At 42.0% G+C, this 21459-nt stretch overlaps 2 protein-coding genes and 1 long non-coding RNA gene across 3 annotated transcripts in view; 1 reads left to right on the top strand and 2 right to left on the bottom strand.

Annotated features, from left to right (window-relative positions):
- The window catches only part of afap1 (actin filament associated protein 1), a 39819-nt gene extending 32335 nt beyond the window's left edge, over positions 1-7484 (bottom strand). The window contains exon 1 of the mRNA XM_076999959.1: positions 7326-7484. Coding sequence (XP_076856074.1) covers positions 7326-7347 — 22 coding nt within the window. The 5' untranslated portion in view covers positions 7348-7484. The remainder of the gene's footprint in view (positions 1-7325) is intronic.
- A 1234-nt stretch (positions 7485-8718) lies between these two features.
- Positions 8719-9903, bottom strand: LOC143510524 (uncharacterized). Its single transcript, XR_013130016.1, has 3 exons — positions 9127-9903; positions 8924-9001; positions 8719-8769 (listed from the first exon to the last, which is right to left on the bottom strand). It is a non-coding gene; the product is annotated as an uncharacterized LOC143510524 (long non-coding RNA).
- Positions 9891-20132, top strand: LOC143510523 (tubulin alpha chain, testis-specific-like). The gene is made up of 6 exons (XM_076999963.1): positions 9891-10108; positions 10447-10669; positions 17899-18047; positions 18163-18315; positions 18564-19091; positions 19249-20132. Exons 1-6 carry the CDS (start codon positions 10106-10108, stop codon positions 19540-19542), a joined length of 1350 nt encoding a protein of 449 aa, XP_076856078.1. The 5' UTR covers positions 9891-10105; the 3' UTR covers positions 19543-20132.
- Positions 20133-21459: the final 1327 nt, after the last annotated feature.

Raw genomic sequence — 21459 nt, 5'->3', positions numbered from 1 at the left:
AGTCAATATACCTCCAACACACACACACACACACACACACACACACACACACACACACACAACCCAGCTACACCATCTGGCCAGGCAGTATCTGTGGCCCCATGGCTCGTTACGGCTGCAGTCAGCTGGCAGGCTCAAAGGGGGCGGGGCAATGAGAAGGAGAGACGTCTGAGGGAAAGGAAGACTAAGGGGAGACTGAGGGGGAAGACTGAGGGGAGGGGAGACTGTGTGGAGACTGAAGGGAGGGGAGACTGTGTGGAGACTGAAGGGAGGGGAGACTGTGTGGAGACTGAAGGGAGGGGAGACTGTGTGGAGACTGTGGAGACTGAGGGGAGGGGAGACTGTGTGGAGACTGAAGGGAGGGGAGACTGTGTGGAGACTGAGGGGAGGGGAGACTGTGTGGAGACTGTGTGGAGACTGAGAGGAGAGGAGAATGTGTGGAGACTGAGGGGAGGGGAGACTGTGTGGAGACTGAGGGGAGGGGAGACTGTGTGGAGACTGAGGGGAGGGGAGACTGCAGGGAGACTGCAGGGAGACTGATGCAGTACTATGAAAGCAATCTGCTCTCATGCAAAATGCATAAGCTTTGGGGCAGGAAGCATTCATATCTCACTTATCCTTTCCACAAACATCACAAATAAATCCCAGCACTGTCCTTTCAGTGGACCAGAGGACTGGGGAGGTCCACACCAATACAGACCTCTACAAGACCAACTACAAGACAAAGTAACAGAAAGATCTGTGTAGAGTTCTTACAGAATCCACACAGGCAGGAACACTGAGTGGAATATAACAGAGGTTTAGAGGCAATAAACCCAAATACAGTGTGAGATTATGTTATCTGCTTATGAAGGAAAGCAGGGCCTGAATGATAGGTCAAATATGATGATGCCTACACCCACACATAGCATAATGAGATCCTTGAACTAGCACTATGTGATTACGTGATCCCTTCACATACCAGTGCTGTGGAAAACACAGAAACAGGCGTGTGCGTGCGCACACACACACACACACACACACACACACGGAGCACATGGAACAACATACATGGGACAATGTTGTATTTCAGTGAGTGGAAACAGCAAAATTCATGCAATGTCATCCTTATCCACAAGGGTTGTGCAAAAGGGGCCAGTTAGTGACCAGGGTCCTGCAAAAAGGGCAGGAAACTGGGGTCCCATTTCAGAATCTTGAACGTTTCCTTCCCTGGAATAGAGCAAGCGAGCAAGAGAGAGAGAGAAAAAGAGAGAGAGAGTGCATGTGTTTGGGGTGCCTTACCTGCTCCAATATGGAGCATATGTAGAGAAATATGCAACTGTGTCAGCCTGACCTCTGACACCATTACAGCATATCAGGAGACACCCCAGCCGATGACTCCAATAGCAAGAGGCGAACAGCAAGGTCCAAAATAACCTCTGTAGATCTTCAACAGTTAGAGTGCTAAGTGACAGAAACAATAGAGGAGCCAGCGAGACTGAAGGGGGAGAGGTGTACAGTAACCCCACAAACAGGGTTGGAACGTAATCTTGATGTTTCTTGCACTCTCTCTCTTTCTTGTACACACATACACACGCACACTCTCATTCTCGTCATACTCTGATTACAGCAGGAAGGGTCTTTATGGGTATTATGCATTCTGTGTAGGCTGTTGCCTACTCTGGAGTGTGTGTGAGCGAGAGTTTGGATATGTGTTTAGAAGGGGGACTTTGATGAGCCAAAAGTACATTATAAACACGGTCGGACCTTGGCTTACAAAAAAAGTTCCCATGAATCTGAAAATGTGCAAATATCCCCATTTGAAGGCAGAAACATTAAACCTGCTCTAGGAAAAAAAGAATCACTTGCATTTGGCAAAAACACTGCAGCTGCTGTCAAAGCTGACACCCCCAACGCCCCTGAAACATCAGATCACACAGACGATCTGCACCTCAGAAGAGCTAGCTTTAAACCAAGGCTCCTTACCTCAACAGAGTGTAACATCACAGTAGTGGACACAACTGATGTGACACCAACTGTGTGGATGCCAAAGCACTATAGATACTTACAAACTGTACTGATGTCATTGTTTGTATTTTGTTGTTAAGTTTAAAGTGTTGTAATATCAAATTGTTGTAATGTCATAAATGGTACAAAAGCATAAACTAGTTAATAGCACATTTGTATTCAGTAAGATGGAATGAGTGAATATAGTACAGTATATAGTACTGTCACTTTAATATATAGGTAACATTATTATTTTCCAGCTCTCAGTGTCCCAAGTGAAGACAGTAGTCCGGCGAACGGGTTTTCTTAGCATGTTGTGTTTCGAATTAGGAAATTAGGGATTAGAAACTGCTTTGTTGCTAATGTTGTATAAACACATTTATTTTATACTTTGTACACAGACTCCTGTGGAAGAATCTTTTCTCCTTTCACAAGCGCATGCATAAGTAAAGAAAATATGTCGACTACTGTGAATCACACAAGCTGCAATATCTTTACACTATGCAGACATAGCATGGAAAAAGCTGTGGCCAGGTGCCATCACCATGGTTACTGCATTTCCACTGTGTCACACTATGACACAAATCTAAATGACCAAGAAAAAAAAGTGTGTGTGTATGCATAACCCTGAGTGCTTGTGTGTGTGTGTAGGTGTGTGTGTGTGTGTGTGTGTGTGTGTGCGTGTGTGTGTGTGTGCGTGTGCACTATGTAGTGTAGCAGTGTGTAGTGTAGTTAGTCCAGTGTGTAAGCTCATTCCTGTGGACAAAGATAACAGACACACTACCCTGTGTCCAATGGGGAGTTTTCAGTAGAATTAGACTTTATTACACTAAAGTTTTTGAGTATTAGACATTTTCTTTTGAAATGGCAGTTTATAAATGTTTTAATTCTAACACCTCCTTATGAATATTATATTTTTACTACTGTAGCTTTATAGCCAGCAAGAGACCAAACCGCCAAACAGACATTTCTAGCACATTTGCGAAGGACCAGAGGATTAGGCCCTGGTCCCATCTCAACAGCCCCTCCGCCTACCCAGCCCAAAGAAAAACAAACCAGAATCACCCCATGCCAAGACAGATGCATGAATGAAAGATCTATAGCATGTACTTGAAGTGTACACACACATACACCAATCCCTCAACTTGCCTTTGTTCAGAATGCAAAGAATAGCACATGAACAGGGAGAGTGGAGTGATACCGTCTAAAGCCAACATACAGTACCTAAGATCCCCGCAGGAAACTGCAGAAAGAATTCAATCAGATCTTGGACTCCTTTGACTCCTTTACCCAACATTATGTGGGACATTTTACATAAATAAGCAGTCAGAAACGCAAGACGTTTGTGAAAACAGAGAGTCTGGTGAACGAGACTGCTCCGAAGTTCATCTGAACTGAGAAAAGAACAGTTCTGCATCTTCCACTCTACAGGAGTGTGTGTGTGTGTGTGTGTGTGTGTAAATAGAGAGGGGGTGTATTCAAACTCAGGATTATAAGCTTTCCCTGAAGGTAACCCCCATCTTAAAGTGACCAGGACAGATGGTTTCACCTAATATTGCTCATAGTATGAAGACTCCTCAGTGCTCCATGCTACACAACTACTGTACCCACAAACACAACCACTCACACAACCACAATACTACTGTGCCTCATGTCTAATATAGATTTCTTTCAACAGACAAAAAAAACCCCTGAACTATGTATTACATTTGCATGTGTAAGCTCCCCTCCAGATACACACGTTGGCAGGTCACACACCCTTGGCCCAGGTCCAAACTAAGCATAATACCTCTGAAGCCCAAAGGGTGTGCTGCCTTCCATTATCAGCGTAAATATCACATGTGCATGCCAAAATGATTTAAAAGGAAAATGAATTGGACGTATGCAGGGATCAAATACCACCACAGTGAGGAAGGAGATGAAGAGACAAAGAAGCGCGCGCGCGCGCGTGTGTGTGTGTGTGTGTGTAATCGCAGGTCTCTGTCCCTGGGAGACAGAAAAGGAGTGATGTGAAGGCAGATGCCGCAGGGCCTAAATACCTGGACATAGGCACCTGCCTGTCTTCCTCCACACGCAGCTGGCACTCGTGTTCATTAAAGAAGGAATTCAAAGAGGGAATGAAGAGGCCAGCAGAGCAAGAGGGAAATGAAAAAGAAAGAAGAAAAAAGAAGGAGAGAGGACAGAGAGAACATTTCTAACCATTACTGGAGGCAGCGCAAGTGAGCTCAACAATACCATGCTTTAAAAAACAGACACAGTCTAACATCAAGGTTTGCACAATGCATCGGCTGTATCGTGATCATTAGTCCCGAGATTGCAAAATGTTGTGTTTTGCAAATGAGGCATCAAGCAAATCCCATTTAAATCAATTAAATTTTTTTGCATGCAATGACCATTCAGGCCCATATGAGAAACTCCAGGTGAGAGTTCTGTAGGTGTCAGCATGAACCACAGCGTACAGGAGTAGTTAAGCTCTGTGAGGAACAGGCCCAATAACCATGCAGCTATCCTGAATGATGGAAAACACGGTGATAAAGAATCACGCAGTGCTGGCCTAAAAGTCATTAAGAACAGTTATGAGAAACAGAGAGAGAGAGAGAGAGAGAGAGAGAGAGAGAGAGAGAGAGAGAGAGAGAGAGAGAGAGAGAGAGACACCAGTCATCCAGACATTTATACAATGATTCACAAGTCTACAGTTCACCTATTTTAACTCGAACAGCTCAGAGCAGCACTGCACGCACACACACACACACAGCAAAAAGAAAGGCGATATCCCCCTCTGGCTATGTCTGCATATGAAATCCTAATGGGGGAGCTTCTCCACAGGCTGCTACCACAGCCCACTTGCCCCAGACCTCTTTGTTGTGCTCTGCACATTTCACATGCTCTCTGGACTCTCTCTCTGGTGGCACCCTTTACATGCTTCCTTTCAAAGCTTCAATACTCCAGCCCAGTCATGTCTGGTAGTAGCCTGGAAAAACACGGCTGGCAGCAAAAGAGGTATGACTCCAACCCCCTGCAGAATCCAGCAACACATACAAGAAGCACTGAGCATTATATCAAAAAATGTTAAAAGTTGACGTTTAAAAAATGAATTAAAAACACTCATGCACATACCAGGCCTTCAGCAACGTCTGACATCTTATTAGAAACAATAAAAGCCAGGAACAATTTGGAATTCATAAAGAAGTAGCAGCTGCTCACAGCTGGGTCTCTCTCTCTCTCTCTCTCTCTCATACACACACACACACACACACACACACACACACACACACACACACAAACACACACACAAACACTACATCTAAATTTACTGGAAACCATGTAAGTCTACCGCAAGTCCTGCCTACCCCATTGAATTCTACAGGCTTCATAATAACCCTGCACCCACCAACACCACCCGTTAAGTAAAATCCCTCAGACTGAGATTTCCTTTAAATGGATTCACACCCACACCACACACACAAGCTGCAAAAATACAGGCCCAGATATCTCATAGTGATGTCATTACAGCCAAAATCATGCAGATCTGTTTTGGTCAAATCAGGCCTGGGGCTAGGCTATCTGCTTCCATAAGGATTTGATAGCAACAGTTATTCCTTGTAGAATCTTGCATCACTGAGACAAAGACGTTTTTGTAACGTCCAATATCCATTATGGGTGTAATGTCAGGGCCCTGCATTGCGATCCACAGCCATGCACTCTGGAGCTAATCTGACTGCATGCGGGCTCTTCATAGAACGGCTGAAATGAGGCACATACAAGCATGCAAACGCATGCTAGCAGGTCTGAGCATCTATGTGTGCCCCACCTGTGCCCTGATGACTCCAGAATAACATTGTGTAGATGTTGTGGTAGCAGGTCAGAGTGCTTCATTTGAAACAAAGCTCATATAGTTGTGGTAACATGGTTCAGCATAACAGAGAGCAAGGGTAAAGACCAGCAGACCAGTCCCAAATGAACAGCTCTGAAACTTTGGAATATTACACATCATAACTTCCCATACTGACAGCCCTTATCTAAAAGTCTTTGCCTTTAACATCTGAATAAACACAACCATAGGGTGCATAAAACATAAAATGTGCTCTGTTCTTTCTTTGCAAAAAATAAAATAAAAATGTAAAATTTTGCAATCCTAGGTAACAGCTATCAATATTGTGAGCTGGCCAATGATGGAAGAGGCTCCTCTTAAACTCAGCTTTGTCCGCATTCTTATCTGTGTTTATCCAAAAGGGATCATATTCCTGGCCTAGAGTTGAATTTGGCATGCTTCAGCACATTCCTTCCACTATTTCGACCTGGTCCAACCATTGTGAGGAGGTCTCACTAATGCGACATGAGATGCAGGACTGGTTGGCTTCTCTCCTGCTCCTTGTTCCCAGTGTTACTACCTGAGTGTCCAGAATTACCAAGCCAGCGACAAACAGCAGTGTTTTTCTTTCTGTCCCATTGTCAATTGTTCGCATAAATCTAAACACCAGTATAAGAAGGACAAACAAATCTGTGTCTTGCGCAAAAAATAATAATAATAAGATGCATAAACAAGGAAGGTGAATCGTACACATTTCTCCTGAGTGGGTGTTACTGTCTCCAAATCATGTTTCACCCTAGCAAACGCAAACCAAATACAATAAATTATTCTTCACAGTTTTGTCAGTAATTAATACAATCCAGTGCCCACTGTAGTAGATTTACTGGATCAGTTCTGTAGCCATATCCACTTTTTAAGGTAGCATTTGCCCTGTGCTTTTGTGCCGTGTATCTCCTTCCAGCAAAGCCCCACCCCTCGGGATAATCCACGACCCAGCAAGGCTCCCGGCGCCAGCTGAGCCCACGGACTCCTCATGTTAAACCACGGGACTCTGGCTGCGCGCCCCCGCCCAACCCAGAGGACGCTCGAGCGCACTACGGGCTGCTCCTGACACTCGCGCGCGTCGCCTCGTGTTCCTTTGTGTTCACGCCGCTTTCTAAACGACGCCGAGGCCGCCAGAAATTTGTAGGAGAGTGAAATGATAAATCTGACTTTAATGCTGTACACATGGCAGCATATGGATGTTGTTGTTTCAATGAACAACTCGTGAACAATATTAAGTAAATCTGTTTCACCCCTCATGCCCAGAGACGAGATTATAAGGCAGTTTCGTTGGGAACTCATTTTAACTCCGCTTTCCTGGCCAATGCAACTTCTGCGGGAATCAAAGCTCTAGTAGAAGACATGTCCTGTACATTTAACAAGATGGGATTTTTTTCTATTGCTAACCGCGAGGCAATCAACACAAAATGTGTTTCCTTTACGTGCTGTAGATTTACTGTCATAGTAGTCGCCTTATACTCCTTACCTTTCCCGCTGTTTGTTGGCATTTTATTTCTGGGTTTGGGACCCACGAAGCTCGGCAGATGGGAGCAAAAAGTCTCCACTGCTATACAGGACCTCCGTCCCAGCAGTTTGTTCTTAGTGGACCGCTACCCTACCGACCACCACAAGCTGTCAAACAGGGTAGAGATTGCCAGCTAGATCAGCCTATCTTACAGCGAGCCAGACTGCAAAGTAACCAATAGGAGAGAGATGGAGGCGTGAACGGTCCGGTCCAGGAGATTGCATAGGCAGATGACTTTCTGAACACATTGATATTAATAAAGTCATATATCTATCTAAAATTACTTTGTACATACATTTGAGGGTAGTGGTTAGGGGACATCAAATGAATGGTACAAAGTGCTAAGTATGGAGATCACTGGTATATGATGGTATATGATGGTAAACAATGGAGCTAGCTATAGATCTTGCTGTCTGTACAACACAGTAGGGTTACCACCTCTCAGCAAGACCAAACTGGACACTCCTATTCCATTAGTCTCACCACCTATACTTTCAAAAGTATTTGATTTGCATTTGCCTGCCAACTTTTGATTGGCTTAAAATTGCCATTGGGTGGGGGAAGTGAAGAGCAAATGTTTAGGTACAAGGAAATAAAATGGCAGTTGATGTTTTTTATATTAGTTTACAGCACACATAATCTTCTATGTCTCCAAAATCATTTTATATCACACACACACGGAATAATGCTCAGTATGCAACATGGTTAGATTTGTATTACACTGAGACCCTGATATTATCAAAACATCACAAACCCCTAGCAGTAGTGAAAATATAGGGAAAGGCATGCATTACTGAGACCACATAGAAATTGTTGGGACTGACCACTCTGACAAAGCTAAAAAAAATACTTATCTATCCTGGTAGTCAATAAATAGATGGTGCTCTGATTTTAAAGCAGCACACACCATTTATGATTTCAAATGTGTTGCACAGGAAAAGCAAGCTGGCTCACCGCATTCAGTGTCATTCCTTTGAAAGAACATCTTTTTCAAGATTCAAGAGAACTTTATTGTCAAAAATCTATGTAACAAGGTTAACACAGAAGTTTGAAATTGCGTTTAACCAGTTCCAATGTGCAATTAAGCAAACATATAGATAGGACATTTATAATCACTCACTAACTCACTAACTCACACACACACACACACACACACACACACACACACACACACACACACACACACACACACACACACACACACACACACACAGTGTGTTTATAGGTATCAATATAAGAAACAGGATATGAAGCCATTGACATTTTTGTTTTATTACACATTAGAATGCAAAATAAAAAAGAAGCAAAGCTTCAAGAATATTTATTCTTATTTTTCTGGGTATTCAAGACTGAATGACAGGCTACTAGAATAGAGCCTATATGCTTCAATTTATGTAGGCTAAATCTGCAAAAAGTAAGTTCAATGTCACACATGGATAAGAAATTTCATGAATGCAAGTTACAAAATACACAAAAGACTGGTATACTTCTTAGTCTATATCTCCATTTCAAATGATTAATGTATAAATGAATTAATTCAAAATAAGTTAATTTCTCACCCCGAAGCCAGCAAAGCAGATAATGGTCGCTTTGACTATTGGAATATACACCTCCAATCTTCCAATCTTCTCACAAAACTACAACAAAAAAAAAACGTTTTCAAAGCAGGACAGTGCACTGGGGTTCATGCTGAAATTATGCTTCATTAGATTAGCAGTTTTTGGAGTTTAATGTGTAATTTCATGTGCTGCAAAATGATCACCTGTTCCAGAGCTTCAGCCTGCTTAGGACTAAGGTCTCCTACACAGCCACTCATTCTAAAGAGTACAACAGCACTGTGAAGCGCTTCTTAACTTTGGGCATTTGTACTTGTAGCATTTATAGGTAATAGGTGAGAGGCACTCTCTGCTTTCCTGGAAAAAATATCAGTGGGACTTATAGGCTGTAGAGTGCAGAACCTTTGTTTGTTCTTAGCAAGTGTATGATCTGACATAAACTCAAAGATCCTCAGAGTAGTTTTTGAAAGGGTTCAGTAGTAGAGGACACCGAACTGTTAGGGCCTGACGTTAAGTCAAAATGTCAGTAAACACATTTTTTTTAAATGACAAAATTATAGCTATCCTTAGTTATTATATTGGACGCCTGGATGACATTGCTTGCTACCCAGCTAGCTAGATATCCAAGACCAACTGCATGTTGATGATATCACAATTAATTACTGTTGTTAAATATTATGAACCGAATTGGTTCTGATTTAATATGTTCTGGCTAATTTAAATCAATACAAGATTTTAGGAAATATTTTGAAGTCGTCTGGCGTTTGGCAACAGATTAACCAGATCTCTAGCATTCCATCAAAACAGCTAACGGCTAACCCACAAATTAGTTTTTGAAATAAAAAAATGCGCTTTTCTGTTCACGCGCACACCATATAGTTAAGGTGACGTTTACGTTAAAATGACAAATCAACCAATGACAAGCATCGAACAAATGTACTTTATGTTTCATGAAGCAGGACAATGCATTTTATTGTGGGCGTGGCTAGTTCAACCGTTGCTCTTTAATAACGTTTGCATGACTCCAACATTTAGTTCAAAATTGGCAGTAACACGTTGAAATTTACAACGCAAACATTTAATAACGTTAATTCCATTTATTCAACCATATCGACCAATATTATCAGACAAATTCAAATTTTAACTTTTAGACGACGACTGTGACTCCAACCAAAAGCTATAAAAATGGTAAGTTATGAATTTTGTACAGACAGGTTATTTAGCTAATATAAGGTTGCTATCAACGTATTTATGCTAACCTAGCTTTAGATTGTAAACTTATGAGTGGTTTCGCTAGCGACCCTAGTTAGCTCCCAAGTTTTATCCAAGCATAAGGCATTGCTAATTTAACCACTATATTAAATTTGGGTAGCTTTAGTTAGCTAACTCTAGCTATATAAGCCAGGTGAGGAATGAAAAGCTATTTAAACAAGATAAGATAGCTGGCAAGATAACGTTAACTAGTTATGTAGTATCTAACCTGCTTGTTGGACTATAAATGAACATTTTTGCCTCCCTCCAAACAGCGCGAATGCATTTCGATCCACGTGGGGCAGGCAGGCGTACAAATAGGGAATGCTTGCTGGGAATTGTATTGTCTTGAACATGGTATACAGCCCGATGGCCAAATGCCAAGTGATAAAACCATCGGAGGAGGAGATGACTCCTATAACACGTTTTTCAGCGAGACGGGCGCGGGGAAGCATGTGCCCAGAGCGGTGTTCGTTGATCTTGAACCAACCGTTGTTGGTAAGGATAACTTACGTGCATACATTTTTTAAATAGTATTAAAATATTATAAAAACTAAATATATAAAAAATAAATATAAAAAACTATTTATAAAAAAAAATTTATGCATCAATATTCCTATTGTTTTAAGGTTTTCAGTCTATATAAATCCAAAGATACCTATATGTGCTTGCACAGCAGATGAAGGACATCCGTCTAAAAACGAGTATTGCGCTGCCACTATATATATTTTAAAAATTTTATTGGAGAGAGAGATCAAAGTTTTTGGGGCTGTCAAATCCCCTTCCGTTACTATCTCTACCATTGTTTTTCATTACAATAAACAGCTTTTACAGGTGTTACATAAAGGGATGTGTCTATGAAGTGATTGACATCTAGATTTCGTAAATGCTTTCGACAGCATAATTCTTAAACTTCACTTGACAGCAGTAGTGAACTTCGTTTTTACCTTAAGTGTGGGTTAACACTTGACATTTTAATTAATGTCATGTTCAGCAGTAAGTTGTTTTAACAGACCTTTAGATTCAAGGTCTTTCGGTAAGTGGCTCAGTTTGATATTTGACTGACTAGCTATAACTAAATCTCCTCACGTTAGCAAACTATGCTAGCTAGCTAGTTTAGCTAATTGGATTGAATGAAGTTGAAGACCTTCAAATTTGGACTTAATCAAACTAAATATTCTTTGGCGTTTTAAACTCTTTTATATCTTTTTATATTTGACTCTGTAGTAGCCCAATTATTGGCCAACATTTTAAGTTAACTAAAAAAGTATTTTACTACACATATGTGATATGTGTATATTAATGCCCAAAACTCATTTGACTTAATGAGAAATTCTTTCCGTAATATTTTGGTTAATTTGCTGCTATTATCGCGAGAAAACATGGATGTCCTAAATATCGGCCACCACATTCTAAAACCCTCCTATCTTAAAATGTTTGAAAATTCGCAATGGTATTGGCAATAAGACACAGAAAATATGCAGTACATGGAAGTGGCAGATGGGACATGGCCGACAGTAGGACCAACCAAGCTAATAGCTTCCTTCACGTATATATATATTTTTAAGTGAGACTATTGCTCCATCCGAAATGCATACTTTCCTCCTATTCAGTATGTCAAAGCAGTAGGCTACTGAATAGACAGTAGGCATTAAACATTAAGCAAAAAGTACCTGGATGGCTTGCTGAATCGGGTGCCATTTTGAAATATGCGATTGCGGCACACTGTCTTATCTAGGGTTTCAGCGGTAACCGGTTTCACGGTATTAAAATGCACGGTTATCATACCGTGTGCGTTTGCTTATTACTGGTAAAAGGCAAGCCAGCTGAGAAACTCACCCGCGCGTGCGCAACTCCGCTCCAGTTCAGCTACACAGCGGTGAGAATGGCAGAAAGTGCATCAGACTTAACAATTTTTTAACAAAAAAAAGGGCTAAACTAAAATCAGTGGCGAAAATGACGTAATCGCGTTGGCTAGCCGTGCGCCAGGGTCTCGCGCGCAGTCGATTCGCGAGGTCGTGCAGCTCTTGAAATTTGTAACTTCGCGCGTGCCTCATCTCAGCGCAGCGAACAAAGTCATGTTTGCCGGGTTCATACTAGGGATGCAAATTATCGATTAATTCATTAATCGTTAGTTGATTGATCTTATCGATCGACTTTCGATTAATCGATAAGCGGCGTTTTTCACCTGAATTTCAGTGTTTCAATAGGGCCTTTAAAAATATCAGCTAAATGGTTCACTTTGTTCAAAAAGTATATATTATATTATGATAAGTATATTGTATTATATATTGCTTAAGTAATTGCATTAGGAAATTTTTATGGTATAACAAAATACATTCTTTCATTTAAAAAGGAATAAATTAAGGACTGGCTCCGTTCTTGCATTTGAAACATTAGACATTAGACAAAAAAAGAAATTAAATAGAGAGCCAAACAGAATATTATTGAGCCTATGCTTGGACAATGTTTCTAGCGTTGTAGTGAACACACGCTGTAACACGACCGGAGAGTGCCCAAGTCTCCACAACATCATTGAGCTTGTCAGCTAAATTGTCAGCGGTGTGTCTATCCGACATGTTCGTCGTAATCAGCACTGCAGATTTTAGCTGCCAGTTCTCGTCAGTGTAGTGGCACGTCACGGTAATGTAACTTTCTGTTGTTAGAGCCGTCCAACAATCTGTTGTAAGTGCTACAGCAGTAGCAGTAGCTAGCTTTGTTTTTAGCTCACTCTTCTTTATTCGTAGCGAGCTTCGAAAACGCTCGCCTTCCAAGTGTAGCTGTGATTTTAGGTTGACCAGGTGCAGTGGTGATATGCAGGACAGCTGCACGGTGTTCAAATGATAATTGAGTGAGCTAGTGGAATTGTTGTACTTCAATACCGCATTACACAGAGAATATTTGACTTCTTTGCCTAAATTAACAATGTTGAAATTGTAGCGAGTACTACTCCTCGCAGCGAATTCCCTAACAGACAGGCACTTGGTCCTAAGTGACACTGGGGGAGCGGAGAGAGAACGGTGCTATTGTTTGAGTTGCGTGGAAAATAAAGTTTCCCTCATCGGGATTTTCTGGATTACGCAGTTTCTGTCTTGTTTCCCGAACCCGCTTCAAAATGGTCCCACACCGCACGTCTTTTCGCCCGCTTCATTTTGTTTTCCACTCTGGTCTTTCGCGACACGTGTTCACTTCTCGTTCTTACGCTCTGTTCAAGTTACTACAGTAGCGCGCTCTAACGATTAATCGTGATTAATACATTTTGATCGACTAACCTCTTGATCGACAATTAATCGAAAGTCGATTAATCATTTGCATCCCTAGTTCATACACCTTTAAAAGGTGGAATTAAAGCACTTGTACGTCACTTTCAAGGTCCATTTCAATATTTCCCAGCACGTTAAACTTAATTAAGTTAAATACTTATACATATACTTGAAATTATTCAAAATAATTCGCTTTTAATCACATTATTTGACTCTACGTTATCTTTTGAGTCACACATCAAAAATACATGTAGGGCAATACATGTAGGGCAATACCTTAGGAGTATTTCTCGGATTCTCCCTTTCCTTTCTTTTGCTGCTGCTGAGACCTTGATCCATGCGTTTGTCACATGCCGACTGGATTACTCCAATGCTCTGTTGTATGGCCTCCCTGCGCGGGCTTTGAGCAAGCTGCAGTATGTGCAGAATTCAGCTGCAAGGGTGCTTACCCATAAAAGATCTTGAGAGCATATTACCCCGGTTCTGTGTCACCTTCATTGGCTTCCAGTGCAGTATCGCATCCAGTACAAACTGCTCATGTTGGTTTTTAAATTCCTGCATGACCTTGCTCCTTCCTACTTAAGTAGGTTACTCCAGCCATACTCCCCGATGCGTACACTTGGATCGTCAAGCCAACACTTGCTTGTGGTTCCGCCCTATAAGTTAAGTTCCACTGGGAAAAGAGCATTCTGTGTCGCGGGTACAATGCTATGGAATGGGCTCCCTGATGAAATGCGGGCTTGTACATCTATAGATATTTTAAAAACAGGACTTAAAACTAATCTTTTTAAATTAGCATATGGATGAGATTTTTAGATATTTATGTTATATTGTATTTTTATGCATATTTATTTGTATTTTAATTGTATCTTATTTTTCTTGTGTTGTACAGTGTCCTTGGGTGTCCAGAAAGGCGCTTTACAAATAAAATGTTGTTATTATTATTTATTGGTTGTTTATTTTCAAAATGACCAATCTTACCGTCTTCACGTTCTCTCATGTTTCGTCCTGGAATTACAAGAGGCTCGTATTTGTTAACGTAATACAAGAGAACTGTTCAGTCAGACAGATATTTGTTGTGAAACAAAGTAGTTACAATTTCAAGCATTTTCAAGTACTTTAGCCTAAATTTCAGCACTTTTCAAACCTGAAACACAAAGCAACATTAAAATTCGTCAAGTAAATGTTCCTTCCCCTGTTTTGAGGGGTGTTCGCGGAGGTTCGCGCAAGGTGTGCGGAGTCGCGTGTTATGGTCACTCGTGAAAGTATAAACCTAGCTTTTTAAGGTATTTGCTTTCACTGGATGTGAAAGACGCCATTAATTTATATGATTTCATTTTCAAATTCTGACGTGCCTGTTTTTCATATGTTAAAACCAGACTCTATGTGAAAGCCTTAAAATGGAAATCTCTATTGTGAGGATCATGTCAGAAATAAATCCTCTCTTTCTGGTTATATTCCAACTTGGCAGTAAAACGGACGTTTACAACAGTTGTTGATTAGACACTGACCCAGGCTCAGTGTATCGGATATTAAATTAAACTTAAATCTCTAATTTTGCAGTATTTATAAACAGGTGTACAGCTTTTTTTTTTTAAAGGAGACATTTTGTATATGTAACGACGGGGTGAAGAGGCAGGCACCACGACGTTGAAGGTGAACATACAACGATTTATTAAGACTGACGTGAAGCTCCGGGCGGAGCGCGAGCAGCACACAGTTCACACTCACGCAGACATGAAACTTTAGACAAAGACGAGCACAAGACACTGCGCGAACGCACATTATATAGGTGATTAACACAGACCCTCGTGATCTCGAGACAAGGCACAGGTGATACTACGAACACGCTCACGGACAACCCACACCCACGGAACTACTTATATGGACATAACAGCACGCAGACAACATAGCGGCACGCCCACAGGGAAGGGTCCGGGACTGTCACCGTAACAGAACCCCCCGCCAGGGGCTCGCTACTCCCGGAGCGTCCCGCGCAGCTGGAAAGCCCCGAACCTACACCGACGGGCAGGTCCGGAGCCGACGGGATCACGAGCCTCCGAGAGCCGTCTCCCCCGGTGGAGTTGCGGTGGTCGCAGCGTTTCTGCCGCGCCTCCAGGCGCCACCGGAGGAACCCTCTTTCGCCGCACGCTGACGGCCCTACGAGGCGGCGTTCTGGCCGCTCTTCTGGACACCACTGGAGGTCCTGTCTTTTGCCGCGAACCGGTGGCGGTTCGAGGAGCCCCTGTCGGAGACCCCAACCTCCACTCCTGGCCGCTGGCAAAGCCAGTCTCCCCTCGTACCTCTCGGGGTAGCGGTTTCTCGTCCCCTGCCCTCTCCATCTCCTCTTCCTCGGAGAGCTCCTGGTCCACAGCCATCGGCTCCTCGGAGTCAGGATAGCGCGACCAGCTCATCTCGCTCCCCTCCGAGGGAGCACAAGCGACCTTCTCTCTGTCAGAGCACCCCTTCTCCGACCTAACGGTCTCTTCGGAGCTGACAGAGAGGCTGTCTTCCTCCTCGCCGTAGCAGATGGTGGGAACGGAGCACTCAGACGGCGTTGGGCTGCCGCCTTCTTTCCCACCGTAGCAGGGTCCTCTCTCAAATCCTCCTCAGGGTACGCCGGGGGTGGAGAGCAGTGACTCCCCTCCCACACCCTCTGTGCGGCCAGCCGGAAAACTTCGGCCCCTTCCTCGCTTTCGGCCGCCAGAGCCTGACGCAGCAGGTACTCACAAACCGGATCCTGCTGCTTCACCCCTACTGGGACGGGGGTGTCGAGGTGGCGTGCAGGGGAAGAAGAGTGGTGGTGTTTCGCCATCTTCTTCTTTTTCTTGCGCGCAGATGTGTAACCCGGCATCTTTATGGCTCGTCTTTCTGTAACGACAGGGTGAAGGAGGCAGGCACCACGACGTTGAAGGTGAACATACAACGATTTATTAAGACTGACGTGAAGCTCTGGGCGGAGCGCGAGCAGCACACAGTTCACACTCACGCAGACACAAAACTTTAGACAAAGACGAGCACAAGACACTGCGCGAACGCACATTATATAGGTGATTAACACAGACCCTCGTGATCTCGAGACAAGGCACAGGTGATACTACGAACACGCTCACGGACAACCCACACCCACGGAACTACTTATATGGACATAACAGCACGCAGACAACATAGCGGCACGCCCACAGGGAAGGGTCCAGGACTGTCACCGTAACAGTATAGGCCTACAATAGTTCCAGGTTTCTACAATAAATAGTTCATTGAACAAAAAAAAACTTTTGTTGCAATTTCTTTAAGGGTCAGTGTATCTTTTAATAATATATGTAACAAACTGTGATACCGTGATACCGCGGTATTTCCTGAGACGGTTATCATACCGTGAAAATCTCATACCATTGCAACCCTAGTCTTATCCCATAATTCTTCTGGAGCAGCAGAGGCGTTCGGAGCAGAGAAAAAATGGCAGAAGGTAGCGAGGTGGCAGTTTATGAATACAACAACAGGGTATTTGCAGAAATACTGAAGTTAAATTCAATACCTTTTAAAGACCTTCCCAAAATGTTTCGCCACTTTAAGTTGCAATCAGCAACAGATCTTTAATTTACAAAATTAATGTAATTTGCAGTTTAATCTTTAAAACCCAACCATACAACAGAACTCTGATACAGTAACAAAGGTCAAAAGAATAAATTCAACCAGAGCTAGATATACTAAAATATAACTTTGGTCATGACAAGAAACAAGTAGCCTAACTCTTAGCTATTCATCACCTAGGACAACTTGATTTAAACTGGTGAATAATAAATAACAATAAACACAGTATTTATGACATGTGCCTCAATGCGTTTGTTTTGCATTCTAATGACTCTTTAGTTTTCATCAACTCTTGAGTTTTTTTTATGTCTAGATCGATATACATTATCTCGTCCCGCTGGGACGGTGGTTATGTGATGTTTATGTATAAATGTAGCATCTGTAGCCACATGTGTGGTATGTTCCTTATTTCACAATAAACAAACACCTTTGGAGCATCAACACCAACCTCTTAGTCTGAGCTCCGCGCATTGCAGTTATTGGACTTGATCAGTTGGGCCATTAATAATCCTAGTGCCATTAGTGATTTTGGTTGTCTCTAGATGCTTTACAGGTGACGGCGTCATGCTATTTTTAATAGTTGCAGGGAGGAAAATAAATATTAATGCATATTGTTTGTTGTTTTGGCAAAGTTAAAATATCAATGAAAATTCAATACCCCCAAAATAGCGATTAAGGTTTTTTAATACTTTTAAATTAGGGTTAGGGTTACACACACACACGTGTGTGTGTGTGACAGAGGTCCTTCATCAGCTGTGCAAGTAAAGTGCTTCTGAATTAAGAGTGTGTGTGTGTTTGTGTGTGTGTGTGTTTATATGTACAGTATGTATATGACAATGTAAAAGCATGGCTTTGCTTTTTCTCCATTTAAAGATGAGGTTCGCACAGGTACCTACAGGCAGCTGTTTCACCCTGAGCAGCTTATCACTGGGAAGGAGGATGCTGCCAACAATTATGCGAGAGGCCACTACACCATTGGTAAAGAAATTATTGACCTGGTACTTGATCGCGTTCGTAAACTGGTAAGATTCATTTCTTCACTCATGACATTCTAGAAGACATGTTGTGTCCTCCAAAGTGTGACTTTAAAATTGCATTCTGCACCTTCTCCCTGTATCCTCCATTGAACATTGTTAGTGTGATCAGTGCACCGGGCTCCAGGGCTTCCTCATATTCCACAGCTTTGGGGGTGGTACGGGCTCAGGCTTCGCCTCCCTCTTGATGGAGAGACTGTCGGTAGACTACGGCAAGAAATCCAAACTTGAATTTGCTATTTACCCTGCACCTCAGGTATCAGGCAGCATTCACATCAGGAAACGTGCATATTTGTTGATTGTGTTTAAAACTGCTTTATATATTTATGAAGTATATATATATATATATATATATATATATATATATATATATATATATATATATATATATATATATATATATATATATAATAAGTTTCTTTAAATGTAGTTTTGCATTTACTTTGGAAGCAACATTGTTTGACATTTGTGGTATGTGCAAATATGATGACCTTCACCTTTTAGGTTTCCACAGCAGTAGTAGAGCCCTACAATTCCATCCTGACCACTCACACCACACTTGAGCACTCCGACTGCGCTTTCATGGTGGACAACGAGGCCATCTACGACATCTGCCGCCGTAACCTGGACATTGATCGGCCCACATACACCAACCTCAACAGGCTCATCGGTCAGATCGTCTCTTCCATCACGGCCTCACTTCGCTTCGATGGCGCCCTCAATGTTGACTTGACGGAGTTCCAGACCAACCTAGTCCCTTATCCACGAATCCACTTCCCACTTGTCACATACGCGCCAGTCATCTCTGCGGAGAAAGCGTACCATGAGCAGCTCTCTGTTGGGGAAATTACCAACGCTTGCTTTGAGCCTGCCAATCAGATGGTCAAGTGTGACCCTCGTCATGGAAAGTATATGGCCTGTTGCATGCTGTACCGTGGTGATGTCGTTCCTAAAGACGTCAATGCTGCCATCGTGACCATCAAGACCAAGAGGACCATTCAGTTTGTTGACTGGTGCCCCACAGGCTTCAAGGTAAATTTGTTTTAGGAGGTCCACTAGTGAAGCTGTCATTGCCAATTACAAAATGTTTGATAACAGATGTGTTTCTATTTTTGAATGAGGAGGCTGTCATTGTGTTTATTTCTGAAAGTTGCATAGAATTGTTAACAAACACTGCTGATGTTACCAGGTTGGGATCAATTACCAGCCACCAACTGCGGTTCCTGGGGGCGACCTTGCCAAAGTCCAGAGGGCGGTCTGCATGCTGAGCAACACCACTGCTATTGCTGAGGCCTGGGCCCGCCTCGATCACAAGTTTGATCTGATGTATGCAAAGAGAGCTTTTGTGCATTGGTATGTTGGAGAGGGGATGGAGGAAGGAGAGTTTTCTGAGGCACGTGAAGATTTGGCTGCTCTGGAGAAAGATTATGAGGAGGTGGGTGTCGACTCGGTTGAAGGAGAGGCAGAGGAAGGAGAGGAGTAGAATTTGACATGGAAATGTTAGTTTGTTTAGGTGTTCAATCTTTATTAATAAAAATGTTCATTGCTTTCTTTGCTTCTTAATGTGAATTTGAAATTAAACAATTACATTAGTAGAAGGTCTCTTTTCCTAATGCATATTTTAATAAGCCTGTTTCATTAAACATAATATTGAGGTTTTTGGCATGTGTGGATGGCTGTGTAAGTGAATTTAGTCTAGTCTGATCTAGCTTTTCTTTAAAAAAAAAAGTTACCTTAAAATTTACAACATACTTTTCACATGGACTAATAGCATGCATTATACTAGGATGATTCTCACCATTAGTGTATTGAGACAGATCTCAAGTTCTATAGGGAACAATGGTGGGGGGAAAGACGACTTCACTGCAAGGCACACTTGAGTTATGGCTGTTCTTTGAATCTAACAGGGCTTCACTCATCCATATTAATTCTTATTAGGCAAAGCTATGGAAGTTTCACATCCCAACATGATGGTAGTTGATTTCTATACTAGTAGTTTCTGTAAGTATTTTGATAAAATACCTGCCTGTATCTTCTCTGGTATATGGTACATTAAACATTGAATGGAACAGCTTTTGTCATGACTTCATTGCTTGTACATGCACCTTGTGTTCTATCTGGCTTGAATTGAAAATCAATGGAGAAGTTCAAAACGTCTGCATAGCAGAAATGTCATTGTACAAGATTACAGGTCATGTAATTCTTAAGGTTTAGCAAGAACAGTTTCATAGGCATCAATTTTCAAAAACAAATAGCATGATTTGGTTTATGATTAAAATATGAAACATTTCAAGTTTATATTTAAGACAGATCAGATAACCAATTGGATCAGTATTGTAATAAGTCGAGATTTCAGGGTGTTTAGATCACTATATTACATTAAAAAATTGTGGAGTAACAATGAGCAAAAGGAAATATCTTTGGTTGCTGGTCAGTTCCACCCAATAATCCAAAATGTTTAACTGAAACCTAATCCGTTTCCTTGCACACAAAAAAATATTCTCAACTCTTCAATTTGAATATGATCCAGTAACACATTTTTCAACACTGCATCATACATGTTCTCTGACAATTATACGGTCATACTTTACATGTGATTTCCATCACCATAAGTGCCATCAAGTTTTAGCTGGTTAATATCGCAAAAGAATATGTATCTGATGTGTTTTGATTTTGTTGGGTTTTTTTTTTTTTTTTTTTTATCCGTCTGTCTACATTTTAGTGTGGAGTAATTTTCATAAGAGAATTATATAAAATTACATTGTACCCGACAGGCCCATTTTAGGAATATGTTGAAAAATTAATTTACTGCAATTTACCCCTGAAAAACATACTAACTGCAGATGTCAGTAAATAAGCAAGAATAGTTCATAGTACACCATCTCTCATCACTAAGGGTAAGATACCCAAAGCTGTGTGATCAAAGTGCTTTTGGAAAACGCCCGGTTTATAAATTTCCATCAAAGGAAAGGGAGAACACTTAAAGTGCATTACTGCACGATAAAGCCTGTCCTTGGGGGTAGAGCGCTGGTGAATGCTGTTGTAGAAGTGGGCTTGGCACTAATGGCACCATAGAGGGAATGGGGACAGAAAGGTAGAGAGCTGCTGGGTATGGCAAGCCTGGTTGCTGCCCTGTTGGATAGGTTGGTGGTGGTCTCGCAGGAACTGGGGAGCCGTTGGCCTGGTTGTGGATGGGCACTGGGGAGTTGGCATTATGAGGTTGCAGAGGCTTATTAGTAGAAGCTTGCAGCATCTGGAAGTGTTTGAGCACCATCTCCTGCAGCTTGTCAATCTTCACACGCCGCAAATGAGCCAGCATCCTCTTGTTCTGGTAAGCTTCAATGAAGGAATTCACCGACAAATCTCCATCAAGGAAAGAATCTGCCATGTTCTAAAACAA

The sequence above is a fragment of the Brachyhypopomus gauderio genome, chromosome 3 (assembly GCF_052324685.1).
Source record: "Brachyhypopomus gauderio isolate BG-103 chromosome 3, BGAUD_0.2, whole genome shotgun sequence".
Taxonomy (NCBI): domain Eukaryota; kingdom Metazoa; phylum Chordata; class Actinopteri; order Gymnotiformes; family Hypopomidae; genus Brachyhypopomus; species Brachyhypopomus gauderio.
Note: the sequence above shows the minus strand (reverse complement) of the source record. Positions and strands in the feature narration are given on the sequence as shown.

What these genes read in the sequence shown, in the direction of transcription:
- LOC143510523 (XM_076999963.1), top strand. An exon ending in CTATTTACCCTGCACCTCAG is followed by an intron (nt 18,316 to 18,563) that starts GTATCAGGCAGC and finishes TTCACCTTTTAG; the next exon opens with GTTTCCACAGCAGTAGTAGA. An exon ending in GGTGCCCCACAGGCTTCAAG is followed by an intron (nt 19,092 to 19,248) that starts GTAAATTTGTTT and finishes TGATGTTACCAG; the next exon opens with GTTGGGATCAATTACCAGCC.